Source organism: Papio anubis, chromosome 1 (genome assembly GCF_008728515.1).
Source record: "Papio anubis isolate 15944 chromosome 1, Panubis1.0, whole genome shotgun sequence".
Classification (NCBI taxonomy): Eukaryota; Metazoa; Chordata; class Mammalia; order Primates; family Cercopithecidae; genus Papio; species Papio anubis.
The window spans coordinates 49946619-49965599 of NC_044976.1; the positions used below are offsets into that span (position 1 = coordinate 49946619).

The following is an 18981-nucleotide window of genomic DNA, read 5'->3' on the forward strand; positions in this document are numbered from 1 at the left end:
TAATTTAACAAAAAAAGCATTAAAACTGTTTTTATACCATTTATATATCAGGATTTTTAAAATTAAGTCCCTACTTAAGGGCTTTTTTATTACTTAAAAAAAAAAAAAAAGGAATCTGACCACATAGGGAGTCCCTGTCTCTACAAAAAAATTGTAAAAATTAGCTGGGCATGGCGATGCATGTTTGTAGTCCCAGCTACTCAGGAGGCTGAAATGGGAGGATCCCTTGAGCCTCACTCTGCATCCTCAACACAGGTTGCAGGATGCAGTGAGCCAGATCATGCCACTGTACTCCAGCCTGGGTGACAAAGTGTGATTCTGTCTCAAAAAAAAAAAAAAAAAAAAAAAATCCTTGCTAAACTAAAGCAAGAAAACCAGTATAAAGCTGAATTGCTAAAAGACTATTTTAAATATTCAAATCCTATCTCAGTAAAATAAAACCTTTATCATCAATAGCACTAACTTTGAACACACAATTGTATCACCAAGATACTATTAAAGGCACTAGAGATTCAGGGGCAAAAACCATGTCTTATATCCTCAAGAGGCTTACTACTTAAGACAATGGCGTATGCTGACAAAAAAGAATAAAAAATACAAGGGAGCGTTGGATATGCCAAGCATATAGTACATAGAGAAGTACAGTGAAATAGACAGCTTTTGAGGTCCTATAGACCTTGGTTCAAATCTTAGATCCACCACTCACTAGCTTACTTACTAGCTCCTCTAATTTGTAAAACATATTGTTAGATTCTAAGTGTAGTAAAATTCCTGGCATATAGTAATACCCAAAGGGAAGTTAACAGTATTATTATTACTAGGGATACGGGCATTAGGGAGTAAAATTGACTATTGGAAATGTTTTTTAGAAGTATTACATGCTTTTTTTCTAATCTAACAACAGAAGCAAAAATCAAGATCATTCTCCTTCAGGTTTTACTTCTCACTGACAAGAAGTAAACAGAACAACTAGAAAAGACAACTGAATTAGAAAACATTAAGGCTGTAAAGCACTAAAGAACCCAGAGAAAGTCCACTAGGTCTATAAATCATAGAACACTATCTATAAAACGGGATCTTAAGAGTTGGAAAGGTCCTTAGATCAACTAATTCAAACTCCTCTAGTAGAAATAAGTTCCAGGTTTTGTCTCCAAGGTCAAAGAATTGTTAACTACTTTTGTTCATGAGTATATATATCCTCAGTACCTAGAGTAATTCCTAGCACATAGTAAATGCTCAGCAAATATTTGTTGAGTCTATTTTAAAGTTAAGAAAACTGAGGCCTGGATATTTAACCCAAACCCATACAGTTAGCTGTTGCCAAAGCAGAACTGGAACTAACATTTTGGTACTCTAGTATTCTATCATCTCTAGAAGCGAGAATATAATAATTTAGGTAATTTATTCTGGTGGCTGGGGAGTTGAAGGGTTGGTTGGCAAGCTTGGAAAAAGGAAGGAAGGAAGGCATAAGCTAAAACATTTTTCACATTTTTTCCCCAAACTCAGTTTTGCTTAATTGGTTAAGGCAAGAAATTATAAACAAGATAATCCCAGTATAGTGTCTAGTACATAATAGGTACTTTAAAAATATTTGCTGTATGAAAATCACCATCATATGAACAGAAGCAGAAACTAACTTGAGCATGTTTAATCTCCATAACTGTTACAGAACCCTTTAGAGCTTTCAGTCATTCCTACAACAGTTATTAATTACTTTCTTCCAGCTAGGTACTATGGGAGAAGATGGATTAAAAGATGTCCCTGCCCTGAATGATCTCTCACTTGAGTATACCTATGTCTAAATGTGTGTGCTGGGAGGGTGGGCGGGGTGGGGGGGAACAGAGGATGACAAATGGGTCAATAATGAATGTGAAACCAGGCTGCACTGTTACTTAGTGTATTGGGCTCAGGCAGTTATAAAAAATTAAAATTAAATTTAAAAACCACAAATCTGCAAAGTTTTGAAATAATAAGGAGGCACACTGGGGTATACTAGCGGCTAGAAATGTTATTTTTTTTCCTGTGCCTTCGTAATTCCTCTTACTGCCTCTTCATGTTTTAAAATCAGAATATTCTGAATTTACTTATTTGAATTATCAATAAAAATTAACCACCAATGTATATTCTCTCATGTGTGAGGCACTGAAGGATAATAGCTACTACTGACTCCGTTCTTACTGTGTACACATTAATACCTAAAAATATAACCCAAGAACATATGTAAATTTTTTAAATGGCTATAAAACTGACAGAGCCTGAAGCAATTCTCCAGAGATGAATGATAGTAAATAGAAGCTAAAAACATGGTATTACCCAGGGAGAGAATAAAGTATGTACACAACTGAGATGCAATTTTACGGAAGTCTTCAAGAGCACAAAACCTTCAAGAAGGCAAAACTCCTGCCAGAATTGGCCAACAGAGCCAGAAAACAACAGGCTGCCAACAGGGATCTTGTTTAATGCAAGTCACTAACTACACTCTCAGAAAGTGAATACCTAAAAGTCAGTGCTGTCGTTGTTCAAATTGGAGTTTTGCGAGGACCCTTCCAAACATACATAACCAAGATTAAACCACCACATTCCATGTTAAAGGGTTCTTCCCCCTTGTTATCTGCTTGGCAGGACAGGACAAACACCACTACCACCAAATAAACTGGGAAACAGACTTCCCTTATGACACTTAGAATTCTGCAAACACGAGTTAGTTATTTTACATGAAGCATGTACGTGACTCCCGGTTTCTGAGAAAACATTTTTTTCTCTCTATCCTAGTGCTAGGCAAAGCACCCCAAAGCCTCTTGATTTTAAACACAGAAAACTCCACTGCCGAAATGTTTGCCCCTATCCCAGCGCTAAAGCCTCAGAAGCACCGACGAATCTAGGCCAAGGAGAGTACAAGATGGCAGGGAGATACCACAATGCAGGCAAGAAAGACGGGGTGGGCCCCAATCGGGAAGCACGCGCCACCAGCCCCGGAGAGAACCTTCTGAGAAGGAGACGTGGGGGCGAGTTTGGATCAGAGCAGCAGGAAAGGGCTGTCAGGTGTCTGTCACTTTATCATCCCGGACACCATGTTTACATTGTAATTGGCTTCTTTACAGAGAGGGAGGGACCAGGTTCCCAGCGTGAGTGATGTTTAGAGGTTTTCTGAGAAGCACAAGGACTGGACTTTGACAGGAAGCAACGAGGCAACAGGGAAGCTCGACAACACGTTTTGCTGAGGATTCCCCCAGGAGAAGTGCTCCCCGGGCGGCCGTTCCTGGCACCAAGACTGGCGGAGCCACCACACCCATTAAAGGGATCCACTGGGACAGCGATCAGGCGGGAGCCCCCCGAGGGGAAGTGGAAGTGGAAGTGGAAGCAGACGTGGGTAGGAAAGGCGGCATAGGGGGTCTGACCCAGAAGGAAACCTGTGAGGAGGGGGAGAGGCTGAACGGAGGAAGGGGCTGGCAGAGTAGGTAGTTGAGTAGGATGAGACTTCTTTGGAGGCGAAGCTAACTACATTAAATTGCTGGGGAGGGTTTCCGTCGGACTCTGGGGGAAAGGCAGGTCTGGAGAGGAAAGACTGGCTTGGGGGACCTGGGCGTCCGGCTCTGGAAGGCAACTCCAAGTGGGGGCGGCGCGCAGCCGGCCCAGCGAGCAAGCCTCATGCGGCCCGGGGGTGCGGCCGGCCCGCGCGAGCTCAACAGGAGCTCACCTGGGGTGCGTGCGGCCCGGTGGGAGGAAACTTCCTGGGTGGGTGAAAGCTGCCCCCCGCGAACCAGCCCGGCACCGGCAGAGCGCGGCCGGGTCATAGTCCACTCGGCGGCGGCGCGGAGGGCGGCGGCGCAGAGAGTGGCGAGGGCCGCGCGGGGCGGGGCAGGGGGCGCCCGACGACCCTGGGCGAGGTCGCGGCGGCCGCAGCGGGGCTCCGGCTCCGGAGGGCGCCTCCCGCAGTCGCACCCGCTTTCCCTCACACACACCGGCCGCCCGGCCCACAAGCCGAGAAGCTGCCCGGGTCGACGAAGCTGAGGGCGGTGGGGGAGGGGGCACCGGCCGGCCGAGCCCAGCGGACGGGCGTGTGGCGTTACCTGTGTCAGAGAAAGCTGGGCCGCCGCAGCCATGGTGTTTCCATCATGCAAGGGAAGGGAAAGAAGGACGGGTTGACTGGGGCTCGGGGCGGGGAGGAGGCGGAGGGAGCGGCCGTAGGCGAGGCCGGGGCGGGCGGGCGGGCGGGCGTCTCCCCTAACTTCTACAACTTCCCTCCTCACGCCCGCCCCGCCCCGCCTGGCCCCGCCCGCCTGCCCGCCCGCCGGAGCAGGCCGCGGCGCCGCCCAAACCCTGGCACCGGAGTTTCAGCCGCTGGACCAGAGCCTGCCCCGGGGTCGCCTGGGAAAACCCGGGGCGGATATAAAATTAAAGCGGACGGGCTGCGGAGGGGACTCCAGATTGGCCTGTGAACTTCAGACAGGCCACCTACCTACGCTGAGCTCCTGCTTCTGAAAAATGGGGGAAATTATAACCAGAGGCCAAGTTGCTTACAAGGACTAAATGAGATAATGATAGAAAATAATAATGGCACTTTATATATGCCAGGCTCTGTACTAGACTCTTATTTTTTGAATTGTATGAATGAAGGAACTGAAACACAAGTGTCTTACTAAGGTCATATAGCTAATTATATAGCTGAATTAGGATCCAAATCTGACTGTAAAACCTTTATTTAACCATCTGCTAGTATATTGAAAAAGACATTAAGTCATTCCTTCCCACAGCCAAAATCCATTTGGAAAGGGGAAGCAAAAATGTATTTGCCCAGTGCCTGTCACACTTAGATTGTTTAACAAGGGAACGCTGGTGCCTGTAGCGCTCCTAGCTTCTCTCATTGTCCACTTGGCAAACTCCTCCTTCTTTCTCAGGGCATAATTCAAGTATTACTTCCTTTGCAAAGTATCTTTTTCTCCTCCTCATGTCAAAGTTACACACTCTCCTTTATAACCTTTCTTCTCTGCCTTGTGAAGTCATCACCCTAATGACAGTTTACACCTATCTATCCCTCTAGATTAAGAGCTCCTCAATGGCAAGAACTGTTTTCAATGTATTTCTATATCATCAGACCCTAGCATTACAGTACGTGCTCAGTAAAGGCCTTCGTTCCTGCCTATATTAAACATAACACATCCTACACCTTCTGATGCTGCCAGTCTTCAGTTGGAATACCCAGTTACTTGAAATTCATCTTCAAAGGCTCAGAGTATATACCACCTACTTCAAGACGCCTTCTAGGAACTCCACACCCCCTACCTCTAAGTTGTTCTGATGTGACCTTTTTTATACTCTGCCTTATTTGTAAGCGTTAGTTGAGGGCTTGTCTCCACCTCATTGCACTGTAAAATCCTTGAGGACAAGGGGCTGACTCACTACTATCTCTCCCTCATAGTTGAGCCTACCACAGAGACCTCAATAAATGTATTTGCCCGAATTGGTCTAAATTTCTTAGTTACATTGGCTTCCCATGACAACAAACCACAACTCTATCAGGCCTACACCCATTACCATTATCATAGCAGTCCCCGTGGTAGGAGGGACAACCGAACAAGACCCAGGATGGAGTTAGCCCCACCTAAGTTTTTAGACTATTGGCGCCACAAGCAAACCATTCCAGAAATTTCCCCAGGAACTCCTAATTATACTCAGACCCCTTCTGGCAAAGGCCAGCTAACAAAAGCAAGCCGTATAGGTCTGGTGAGTAACCACTTATTCAAGAGCATCTTCCTTGGCTTCTTTTTTGCTGTTAATCTCTTTAACTGAAGAGAGAATAAGAGATACTGTTTTACATTACTTCACTTTGGTACATTTATCAGCCATAACCACAACCGATGTTTCTACTGGTGTTTTCTACTTTATATTAGCACATTTGAGCTTCACAATTCTAAAAGGAAATAATCATCATATTCACTTTACAAATGAGGTCATGCAGGGTCACAGAGGCTTAGTGATTTGCCCAAGGTTATACAACTAATAGCCAAAGACGCATAGTATAGTTAAATAAACAGGGCTCGGACATTAGGAATATCCAGGTTCCAGTCCTGGCTCTCCCATTCACTAGTTGTGTACCCTTAGGGTTGTTGTGAGGATGAATGAAATAACGTATACGAAAGTGCCTAAACTTGTAGCTACACAAATTATGAAATCTGAAAATCATGGAGCAAATTGCTTTGGGGAGTATAATTTCACTTGCTATTCAAGGAGACTCCTCCAAACCATGTGAGATGTAAGATATTCCTCTCAGACAAATAAGGTGGAATCCCTGCTGTATAATTTCCTGGAAAGGCAGTGGGAGTAGCGAAGAGAATATTAAGAATCACTTAGAGTGTGACCTCAGGCAAACCATTTAACCTCTCTGAGCTTCAGTTTCTCATATAGGAAATGTAAGGAATTATTACTGTTATAACTCTTATATGATTTATATTAAGTCAAAAGTCACACCTTATCCAGGCATGGTGGCACATGCCTATAGTCCCAGCTACACAGGAGACTGAGGCAGTTGCACAGAGCACAAATTCAGCCTGGGCAACACAGAGAGACCCCATCTCAAATAAATAATACCTTGTATGTATACAGTATTACTTTTCACAGTTTATAAATGTTTTATTTTTATTTCTTTTTTTTTTTGAGACAAGGTCTCACTCTGTCACCCAGGCTGGAATGCAACAGTGCAATCTCGGCTCACTGCAACCTCCGCCTCCTGGGTTCAAGCGATTCTTGTACCTCAGCCTCCTGAGTAGCTGGGATTACAGGCACCCACCACTACACTAGCTAATTTTTATATATATATATATATATTTATTTTTTTTTTTTTTTTCCTAGTAGAGATGGGGTTTCACCATGTTAGCCAGGCTGGTCACGAACTCCTGACCTCAAGTGATCTGCCTGCCTTGGCTTCCCAAAGCGCTGGGATTACAGGCGTGAGCCACCGCACCCGGCCAGATGTTTTTATTTATAGACTCTAGCACAACTTCTAATGTTCAGTAAGTACATTATAAAAGTTTGTTGCATTGAACTGAACACAATCTCATATATAATTGTTATTTGGATCTTCACTTTATCCCCATAAGAAAATCAAGGAACAACTATTTTATAAATAACTTCTATAAGTAAGAGTGTTGACAGCAGGCGTGGGTCTTGATTAACAAAAAATAGAAAGAATCAGATGCCCCAGCAAGGGAAAACTCCCTTAAAATCTTTATAGGGGTATTGCCCCACATCCCCCTCCAGACTACCAATAATTTGTAGTGGCTTCTTTCCTCATTCGTAGGTTCTGGTTTAAATTAATGACATGTAATGGGGGATGGGAGCATGTCTATAGGGAAGAGAGTAGGCCAAACTCCCAAAAAAGGCCTAGAACTTCTGAGAGAGGTTTTTTTTTTTTTTTTAAATGACAAACCAATGACAATTTGCAAATGTGTGTCCCAGATCTCATCAGAGCACTGGGTCATATCCCAAATCTATTTTAGGAGAGGAAAATGTAGCAATCGAATATATGTTATAATCTAACTCATTATAACAAGAATGAGCTGCATGGAGCAGACAAGAAGAATTTATCCGTTTTTTTCTAGGACAACTTAACGTCTCTGGGTCACTAAGCCTCATTTTCCTCATTATAACATTGAAGGTAGTAATATCTACCTTATATGGATGGTTTAAGGATTAGAGCTCATGTATAATGGCCTATCAAAGGGACTGGCCTGGACTAGATGTTCAATAAGTAGTAGCTATAGATACCATTCTTCAAGATCACTATTTAACTCTCCACCCTTCAGGCAACCCTCCAACAATTAAGTTGGTTTGACAGATATATTAGTTACATAAATAGGGGTGCCAGACCAGACCAGGTGGCTCATACCTGTAATTCTAGCACTCTGGAAGGCCGAGGCAGGAGGATTCCATGAGCCCAGGAGTTCAAGACCAGCCTGGGCAACATAGTGAGACCTCGTCTCTCTTTTTTTTTTTTACCAATCAAATAAAAATAAATAAATAAATAAGAATGGGGGTGCTTTGAACAACTGACATATCCCAGTCATTGAAAAAGTAGATGTTCCCTAGGTAAATAAAGTTGTATCTGATGACTTAAATCTGAATACTAATAGACAACAATTGCTGTTTTCTTTTTTTTTGTTTTATTTATTTATTTATTTAATTTGAGACAGTGTCTTGCTGTGTTGCCCAGGCTGATCTTGAATTCCTGGGCTCAAGCCATCCTCCTGCCTTGGCCTCCCAAAGTGCTGGGATTATAGGTGTGAGCCACTGCACCCAGGCAAATTGCTGTTTTAATGTGCATTATTTCATTTATTCCTCAAAACAGCTCTACAAGGGTTATTTTTAATCTTTTTTTAACAGAAGAGGAATTTGTCCAAATTCATAATGACAACGCTGGGAATTATACACAGGTCTTCTGACTCAAATGCGCTTTTTCCTAGGGTGTGTTGCTGGTGTCCTGCAGATATTAATCACCACCCAAGAAAACTTGTTAAAATGGTGCCTTGAACATGGGAAGCTGAAGATGAGGCTCTGGATTTACGATAAACCTAAACCCAGGATGAGCCTAAAGAGGAGACCTTAAATCATAAACAGCTTTGTCACCAACCATCTTTCTATCCTACTCTAACTCCAACCCCCCCTCCCCAATCCATCCTTAAAGGAAATCAAGACTACTTTTATTTTTCTTATTTTCCAGCTTTTAGAGGCAACTGTCATATCAACGCTTCATGAACACTGTGTTTCTGTAATATCAGCATCTAGAAAGTTCAGAAATGTGAGGTGATAGAGACTATGAAAAAAAAAATGAGGAACTCTCCAAATACACAAAGAGACAGTTGATTTGCATGAGACTTTGAGAGATGGGCTTTCCATATAGATGGTGCTAAACTATATTTTAAAATCTTACTACAATTCTTATGGTAATCTGAAGCTCATCCTTCTAAGCTGCTGGTTTCATAAATATAGTCCATCATTGTTCGCGTTTGCACAGGGCAGAAAGAATATGTGAGGCGGCACAATAACAACAATTGTGCTACGCAAATAACCATCCCTGTGCCAGGGACTGAGCCATGAAAATAACAAGCAGTAAGAGATTTGTAAATGCCACACACATGCAGGGTGTGATAGGACAGTTCAAAATTGTCATCATTGCTAACTTTTCAGGGCAATGGGATGCCCTGGGAAGAACTTGAGTTTAGGACTGGGAAGGCCCAGGTTGGTCCGGTTTTGGTCCTGCAGGTTCTTTGTTTGGTGACTTTGCAGAAGTCAGGAACTATACCAAGTCGTGGTTTTCTCTCCTGTAAACTGAAAGTAATAATAATAATACCTACCTGCTCATGCCATTACAATGATTAAATGAAGGTTCATGTGAAAACCTGGCACACAGCAGAAACTAGATAAGCATTAGCTCCTTTTTCTTCCTACTGGAGAACATGTAGGGTTTAAGTAACCAGAGCATAAAAATAGAAAATATTTTTAAAGGTTTCCAGTGGCCTTCCAAAGCCCACTTAATGGTTTTTTAAATAACATTTATTTAATCCATTTGTAATATTTATTGAGTACTATACAGTAAGAGAGGTTATTATATTTATGTCCCCAAAGGCCATTGGCTTCTAGTGAGAAAGCAAATACTGTTTTGCCCTTGCCCTATGTCCTTCCTTTCCTCTCTGTCCTTTATGAAGAGTCCTGGAAGCCTTAAGAAACCAAAAGGAACACCACAGGAAAGAAACCTTGCACTCATGGCTGCAGGTTCTTTCATCTGCAGGTTTCAAAGCATTTTCTCCATAGGTAATTACTAGCCCTGCTTACCATGTGTGAATGCTGAGACACCATCAAATTAAGAAGCTTGCCCTAAATCACAAGGCAAGTCAGAGGATGGGCTACAGACAGAACAAAGCTGTCCTGTTTGCCAGACTTGGGCTCTAAAGTAGGGCACGTGAGAGTCAACAGAAGACTTGAAGTGACGAGGAAAAAGGTTTGAGGAATCCTGATTCCGAATCAGTGCAATAACAAGAGCATGGGCTTCAGAGTCAAATTTGATTTCAAATCTCAGCTCAGCCCCATTTGACTGGCTGCCTGACCTTTGTCAAATCATAAACTAAGTCTAGTTTCCCTTTTTGTAAAATGAGAATATTCTTACTTCTAAGGGTTTCGGGGAAAGTTAAATTTGTAACTAGTGTGAGAGAGCCTGGTTCAGTATCTGTTACTTAGCAGGTGCTGATAATGTTGGTTTATGTCATTGGGAAAAGTTAATATATCTCCCTCACAAACACAAAATAGCAAATAGACAACTCTTTCAGTCAAAGATTTTCAAAGCCATAATCACAGTTGTGTCTCAGTTTAAACCCATGACATCTCACATTATAGCACAAATAGAGGATGCCTTGTTCAGGCCTTCATCACTTTTCTTCCTTGATTCTGTGCTTTCTCTCATAGCCCGAGTCCAATCTACCAGCAAGTTCTGTCGGCTCAATGTCCAATATATATCCAAAATCCTAATTTCCAGGTCTGACCACTTTTTACTATCTCCACTACCATGGCCTTTCTCTTGGACCACTGCTAAAGTTTCTTAACCAATATCCCCACTTCCATGATTTTGCCTACGTTCATTCTCCATATCATAAACTGAATAATCTATTTTTATTTACATCACCCAGGCTGCAGTGCAGTGGGATGATCATGGCTCACTGCAGTTTTGAACTCCTGGGCTTAAGCGATCCTCTTGCCTCAGCTTGAATGATCTTTTTTTTCTTTTTATGGGACAGCATCTCACTCTGTCAGTGAGACTGGAGTGCACTGGTTCAATTTCAGCTCACAGCAGCCTCCATCTCCCAGGCTCAGTTGATCCTCCTACCTCAGCCTCCAGAGTAACTGGGACTACAGGTTCACACCACCACACCCAGCTAATTTTTGTATTTTTGTAGAGACAGGGTTTTGCCGCATTGCCCAGGCTGGTCTTAAACTCTTGGGCTTACGTAATCCACTTGCCTTGGCCTCCCAAAGTGCTGGGATTACAGAGGTGAACCACTGCACTCTGCCTGAATGACCTTTCTAAAACATAAACCAGATCTTATTATTTTCCTGGTTAAAACCCTACAGAGACTTCTCATCAAGCACCTGAACATGGCCTACCGTGGGTAAAATATGTGTCATCTAAGCCCAGAAGAGCAAGATGTTTGGTGAAATGGAGCATGGTAGAGATGAGAGAGAGGAACTAGCAGAGAAAGGTGGAAGGGGTGTTAGAAAATACCCAGAGGGACTCATGACTGGACTATAAGAGGTTGAGAGAAATGTTTCTTTTTCTGGAGATTCTCTTTTTTGTAAAATGAGGATATTCTTACTTCTGAGGATCTCGGGGAAAGTTAAATGATACAACTGGTGTGAGAGAGCCTAGTTCAACATCTGTCATTTAGCAGGTGGTGGTAATATTGGTTTATGTCACTGGGGAAAGTAGCTCAAGAGATTCCCAAAACTAGCTCAAGAGATTCCCAAAACTAGCTCAAGAGATTCACAATCACCACTGGAAGCAAAGGAGATTCTTATTGTTTTCTGTTGATGGCATTTTAAAATCTAGTGGCCTGGATTTTTTTTTTTAAGCACCCAATCAGGAATCTATTTCACCCTTTATTTATTTATTTATTTATTTTTACTTTTATTTTTATTTTTGAGTCTCACTCTGTCATGAGACTGGAGTGCAGTGGCACCATCTCAGCTCACTGCAACCTCTGCCTCTCAGGTTCAAGCGATTCTCGTGCCTACTCAACCTCCTGAGTAGCTGGGATTAGAGGCATGCGCCACCACACCTGGCTAATTTTTGTATTTTTAGTAGAGACGGGGTTTTGCCAAGTTGGCTAGGATAGTCTTGATCTCCTGACCTGGTGATCTGCCCACCTCGGCCTCCCAAAGTGCTGGGGTTACAGGCATGAGCCACCACACCTGGCCTATTTACCCTTTTAAAAGTAAGAATTATACACTAAGAGCCCTAACATCAGGACAATGGTTAAGATGGACTTTGGAATCAAATTTGACATTGAATCAAGGTCCTCCACTTACAAGCTACAACACCATGGTCAAGTTATTAAAACTCTTTGACCCTCAGTTTCATGCAGACTACCATACAGAATGAGTAAAAGAATTAAATAGACAATGATTATAAAGCACTTTGCATAGTATCTGAGACATGGGGAGTAAGTGCTCAACAAATGGGAACTATCCAATGATGATGGTGATGATGAGGATGATGACGATGATTAAGAATTGGGTTATCTTTTAAAAAAATTTTTTTTTAGATACAGGGAGTCACTCTGTCACCCAGGATGGAGTGCAGTGGTGCAATCATAGCTCACTGTAGACTCAAACTCCTGGGCTCGGGTAATTTCCCACCTCAGCATCCCAAGCAGCTGGGACTACAGACACATGTTCCCATACCTGGATAATATTTTTATTTTTTATAGAGACTGGGTCTCACTAAGTTGCCTAGGCTGGTCTTGAACTCCTGGGCTCAAGCAATCCTCCTGTCTCAGTCCTCCCAAAGTGCTGGGATTACAGACATGAGTCACTGCCTGGGTGCCTGGGTGCCTGCCTAGGGTGAGATTTAAATTGGCCTTGTAAGCGAATAAAAAGTGAAGTCTATTCTGAGGGCAATGTGGAGTCATTGAAAGGTTCCCAGGAAGGAAAATAAAAATCCAAAATCATGTTATAGAAAGGTAACTCAGCCGGGCACAGTGGCTCATGCCTGTAGTTCTAGCACTTTGGGAGACTGAGGCGGGCAGATCACTTGAGGTGAGGAGTTCGAGACCAGCCTGGTCAACATGGCAAAACCCCATTTCTACTAAAAATACAAAAAAAAAAAAAAAAATTTGCCAGGTGCTGTGGTGCACGACTGTATGCCCAGCTACTCGGGAGGCTGAGGCACGAGAATCTCTTGAACCTACGAGGCAGAGGCTGCAGTAAGCCAAGATCATGCCTCTGAACTCTAGCCTGGGGGTGACAGAGCAAGACTCTGTCTCAAAAAAAAAACAAGAAAGGTAACCGTATTCAGCATTACACTGGAGTTTCCAGCCAGGGCAATTAGGCAAAAAAAAATAAAAAGCATCCTTATTGAAAAAGAAGTAAAACAATATTTGCAGATGAGATGATCTTGTATATATAGAAAATCCTAAAGAAAGAAAAATCTATTGGAATAAATGAGTTCAGCGAAGTTGCAAGATACATTAATATAGAAAAATCAATTATATTTGTATACACTAGCAATGAATAATCTGAAAATGATAGCCAGGTATGGTGGCTCATGCCTGTAAGTCCCAGCTACTTGGGAGGCTGAGGCAGGAGAATTGCTTGAGCCCAGGAGGTAGAGGTTGCAGTGAGCTGAGATCCCGCCACTGCGCTCAAGACTGGGTGACAGAGTGAGACTCTTATCTCAAGGGAGAAAAAAACTGAAAATGAAATTAAAAAATCAATTCTGGCCTGGCACAGTGGCTCACCTCTGTAACCCCAGCAGTTTGGGAGGTCAAGGTGGGTGGATCGCTTGAGGTCAGGAGTTTGAGACCAGCCTGGGCTACATGGTGAAACCCTGTCTCTACAAAAAAAAAAAATGCAAAAATTAGCCGGGCATGGTGGTGTGCACCCATGGTCCCAGTTCCTCAGGGGGCTGAGGTGGGACAACCACTTCAGCCCTCCCGGGCAGAGGTTATAGTGACCCCAGATCACACCACTGCACTCCAGCCTGGGTGACAGAACCAGACTGTCTCAAAAATAAAGAATAAAAAATATCAATTCCATTTACAATAACATCAAAAAGAAAAAATACTTAAGAATAAATTTAATAGAAATACAAGATTTGCAAATAAAAACTGCAAAATATTGGCCAGGCGCGGTAGCTCATGCCTGTAATCCCAGTACTTTGGGAGGCCGAGGTGGGTGGATCACGAGGTCAGGAGATGGTGACCATCCTGGCTAACATGGTGAAACCTCGTCTCTGCCAAAAATACAAAAAATTAGCCAGGCGTGGTGGCGGGTGCCTGTAGTCCCAGCTACTCGGGAGGCTGAGGCAGGAGAATGGCGTGAACCCCGGAGGCAGAGCTTTCAGTGGGCTGAGATCGCGCCACTGTACTCCAGACTGGGCGACAGAGCGAGACTCCGTCTCAAAAAAAAAAAAAAAAACTCTAAGAAGAAAGCATAGATGTAAATCATCTTTATTAGATTAGGCAATGATTTCTTAGATATAACACCTTAAAGCACAAGCAACAAAAGAAAAATTAGATAAAATGGATGTCATCAAAACTTCTGTACTTTGAAGGACACTGTCAAGAAAGTGAAAAGACAATCCAAAGAATGGGAGAAAATATTTACAAATCAAATATCTGACAAGTGAATTCTAACGAGAATATATAAAGAACCCTTACAACTCAACAATAAAAAGACAAATAAACCAGGCGTGGTGGCTCACACCTGTAATCCCAGCACTTTGGGAGGCTGAGGTGGGAGGATTCCTTGAAACCCAGGAGTTCAAGACCAGCCTGAACAACATATCAAGACTCTGTCTCTAAAAAAAAAAAAAAAAAAATTAGCCAGGCATGGTGAGCCCAAGAGTTTGAGGCTGCAGTGAGCTATGATTGCATCACTGCACTCCAGCCTGAGTGACAGACTGAGACCCTGCCTGTAAAAAAAATTAAAATTATGGCCTGGTGCGGTGGCTCACACCTGTAATCCCAGCACTTTGGGAGGCCAAAGCAGGTGGATCACTTGAGGTCAGTTTGAGACCAGCCTGGCCAACATGGTGAAACCCTGCCTCTACTAAAAACATCAAAATGCCTGGAATCCCAGCTACTCGGGAGGCTGAGGCAGGAGAATCACTTGAACCCGGGAGGCTGAGGCTGCAGTGAGCCAAGATCAGGCCACTGCACTCCAGCCTGGGCAACAGAGCGAGACTCCATTGCAAAAAAGAAAAAAAAATAAGGCTAGGCGTGGTGGCTCATGCCTGTAATCCCAGCACTTTGGGAGGCCGAGACAGGCAGATCACCTGAGGTCAGGAGTTTGAGACCAACTCCTGACCAACATGGTGAAAACATGCCTCTACTATAAATACAAAAGAACTAGCTGGGTGTGGTGGCGCATGTGCCTGTAATCCCAGCTACTCAGGAGGCTGAGGCGGGAGAATCACTGGAACCTGGGAGGCAGAAGTTGCAGTAAGCCAAGATCACGCCACTGCACTCTAGCCTGGTGACAGAGTGAGACTCTGTCTAAAAAAAAAAAAAAGAGAATAAAAACATTTAAAGAAAAAATATTATTTGGACTGTTGTGGGATAATAAACTGTAGATAAACAAGGGCAGAAATTAGTAAAACATATATAAGATTATTGCAATAATGCAGATATGATAATGGCTTGGGGCAGGGTGTTAGTAGTGTGGTGAGAGGTGGTATTGCTCACTTTTTCTTAAGGTGAGCAACAACGCAGCATTTTTTAAAAAGTGAATGGAATGATCTGGTAGAAGAGGAAACACTGATGATACAAGCAAGAGAGGGAATTGTTGGAGTGCAGGGGAAAGAATTGGCTTTGAGAATACTGAAGAGGGCTGAATATGTGGGCATGGATGCAGGTGATTGGGTTATCTGCTGAGAAGGAGGAAAAAGGAGAGGATATGAAAAGCTTGAAAAAAGTTATGAAATAAGCATTTAGGAAAAGTGGAGGCACTTGAAAATGTAGTATGATTCCCAGGTAGCACTAAAAGCCCACTTGAGGTCAGTGGCGATGAATTTTAAGAGTCCAGTTGACACAGTTGTGGGTTTTTCTTCATCCCCTTTCCCAAAGGCAGAGAGTAGGTAGAGTTAGATTGTTCAGGGTAGGGATCTTGTGAAGCAAAATGAGAATGCAAGAGGAGGCAAGAGAAAAGAGGACCTATCAAGGGAGCGATTTTAACATCGGACCTTGGAGTTTAGATGGGTAAAAAGGGAAGTGAGACACAAGATAGGTGAGGAACAGTGAAGAGACATTAGGATCACTGGATTGTAAGGCCCAGGGAGGGATCAGAGAAGTGTTGGAGTCAGGGCATTGGAAGGAGTGAGCAAAAACAGGAGAGTTAGAAAGATAAGTAAGATTATTGGTAGATTATTAATCACTGGAAGCAACCTCCAAAAGAAATCACAGTATTAAGACCCAGTTCATGCCCTCTAAGTGCTCACTCTGTGGTGGGAAAGACAAGACAGAATGAAATAAATATTAAAGAGAAGTACATGCTGCCGGGTGCAGTGGCTCACGCCTGTAATCCTAGTACTTTGGAAGGCTGAGGTGGACGGATTGCCTGAGCTCAGGAGTTCGAGACTAGCCTGGCAACATGGTGAAACCCCATCTCTACTAAAAAAAAATTACAAAATTTTTTTTTTAATTTTGTAATTTTTTACAAAAATTACAAAATTTTTGGGCGTGGTGGCTCACACTTGTGATCTGGGCGTGGTGGCTCACACTTGTGATCCCAGCACTTTGGGAGGCCGAGGCAGGTGGATCATGAGGTCAGGAGTTTGAGACTAGCCTGACCGACATGGTGAAACTCCATCTCTACTAAAAATATAAAAATTAGTGGGGAGTGGTGGCACATGCTGTAGTCCCAGCTACTCAGGAGGCTGAGGCACAAGAATCGCTTGAACCCGGGAGGAAGAGGTTGTAGTGAGCTGAGATTGTGCCACTGCACTCCTGCCTGGGCGATAGAGGGACACTCCATCTCAAAAAAAAAAAAAAATTGATCCCAGTTGTTTGTCATGTTATGAAGTCATACTGGTTTTAAAATTTTGAACAGTCTAGTATATTTTATTCTCCATCATGTCCCTAAGTCATATTAGGGAAGTTTTATGCTTTGGATTTTCTGATTGTCCTGTTAAGATCATCTCCCCTCTATGGCAATGATAATGTTGGTTCTTTCTAAATAATGTTCTGTCACATGGTCATTCATTTTTTTTTTTTTTTCCAAATGGCCTTCAACTTCATCCCCTAATGTTGGTAGGAAAGTCTAAGATCCCTCAGCAATCTGAAGCTCCTCTCAGAAAGGGGTGAGAAGTAGGTCGGATAGGATCAGAACATGCTGTCCAGGGCATTCAGACCCGTTGGGAAGTGGATAAGAATTAAAGGTGAACAGTCAGATCCTCCCAGGGAGAGGAAGCCACAAGAGACACAGCCTCACAACTGTGCTGTCACAGTGTTTTCAGAACTCAGTACCAGTACCAATGATGGGGCCAAGCTTTTTGCAAGTGACGTTTATTATGTCATTTGAAAATATCAGAATCTCTGTCTTCACAGGCTAACCAGATGAGTATTGAAACCATTAATTTCTCTACCATGTCATTGTGGCTTTGGGCAAGCCCCTTCCCTCCCCTGGACCCAGGGTCCTGCCTATAAAACGAAGGGGCTCTATTCATCCTCCTCTAGGATCCCTTTCAATTCTGACAGGCTCTAATTTTTCTGTTATCAGTTATTCTTTATTCATCTTACAATATGTGCCAGCTTTTTTCAAGATGTGAGACCCTCTCACCCTCTTACTCCTCTCCTCAACCCCCTGTTATGACTTGTTGGGCTTTTCTTGTTTAAAACATTTGGAAAAAGTGGTGTGTTCACAGGACCTTTATTTGCCCTAAGACATTTGAGAGAAAATCATGTGAAGGCCTTTGTTTTGTTCCAGCAACCGAAACAATAAAACCACCAGGATCGCCTGCAGCATCATTTTCTACTGCCCTCAAGTGGTCGTGGCCCAAATGTCTTTTCCTGGTTGCAGTTTAAGGAATAAAAGGTGTTTTCAGAAGTGCTCTTGGCATCTAGGAGCGGGTAGGAGAGTCAGAGTCACAAAGGGCCTGAGGTGGAAAGGCCCTTACAGGATGTCTGATCTAAGTCCCTCGTCTCGAAAGGGAGAGACTGAAGCCCATCTTGGTTCTCTGATCAGTGAACAAACCTAGTTTCTTCTATCTTTAAAGAGCTATTTTATGACCCTGACTCTATTTCTGGCTCCATTTCTCTGCTCCCATTCACAGCCAAATTTTCTAAAGAGTTATCTCCATACTGTTTCTATTTCTTCATCCATGCTGTATTATCATTACTTTTTATTTATTTTTTAAAAATAAAATAATAATCTCACTCTGTCACCCAGGCTGGAGTGCATCGGGCTGATCTTGGCTCATTTCAGCCTCTGCCTATGGGTTCAAGTGATTCTCCTGCCTCAGCCTCCCAAGTAGCTGGGACTACAGGAGGTCACCACCAAGCCCGGCTAATTTTTGTATTTTTAGTAGAGACAGGGTTTCACCATGTTGGCCAGGCTGGTCTCGAACTCCTGACCTCAAATGTTAACCACCCCGCCGCCGCCCTTGTCTCCCAAAGTGCTGGGATTACAGGCATGAACCACCGTGCCTGGCCTTACACTTTATTTTTTAACTTTTTACTTTGAAATAATCTCAAACTTGCAGAAGAGCTGCAGAAATATTACAAAGAATTCCCAGATGCCCCAGAAGTTCTCATGTGTGGGCATATGCCTACATGCATATACATGGATATGTATATTTTTTCCTGAGCCATTTGTATTACAGTATTAAATATTTCAGTGTGTATTTTCTGAGAACAAGGACATACTCTGAGTGAGTATATACCTACATACTCACTCAGTACAATGACCAAATCCAGAAATTTTAAATTGACATAGTGCTTATATACAGTCCATATTCAACTTTCACTAATTGGCCTGATAATGTCCTATAATATACAACAGTATTTTCCCCCACCCAGGTTCTGATCCAGCGCCTGATACAGGTAATGCATTATACTTAACTGTCATCCCTTTTTTAAAGGTTTTTTTTAATAATTATTATTTTTTAGAAACAGGATCACGCTCTGCCACCCAGGCTGGAGGGCAGTGATTCAATTACAGCTCACTTACAACCTTGAATTCCTGGGCTCAAGCGATCCTCCCACCCCTGATTCCAGACTA

General features: G+C 43.0%; 1 protein-coding gene and 1 long non-coding RNA gene across 6 annotated transcripts in view; one reads left to right on the forward strand and one right to left on the reverse strand.

Annotated features, from left to right (window-relative positions):
- Positions 1 to 4567, reverse strand: part of EPS15 (epidermal growth factor receptor pathway substrate 15) — a 162125-nt gene extending 157558 nt beyond the window's left edge. For all 5 annotated transcript variants that reach the window (XM_021941483.2, XM_021941474.2, XM_021941482.2 and 2 more), the window contains exon 1: positions 4071 to 4567. In XM_021941483.2, coding sequence (XP_021797175.1) covers positions 4071 to 4103 — 33 coding nt within the window. In that variant the 5' untranslated portion in view covers positions 4104 to 4567. The remainder of the gene's footprint in view (positions 1 to 4070) is intronic.
- Positions 4568 to 6883: 2316 nt separating this feature from the next.
- Positions 6884 to 8693, forward strand: LOC103885119. Its single transcript, XR_002523485.2, has 2 exons — positions 6884 to 7010; positions 8460 to 8693. It is a non-coding gene; the product is annotated as an uncharacterized LOC103885119 (long non-coding RNA).
- Positions 8694 to 18981: the final 10288 nt, after the last annotated feature.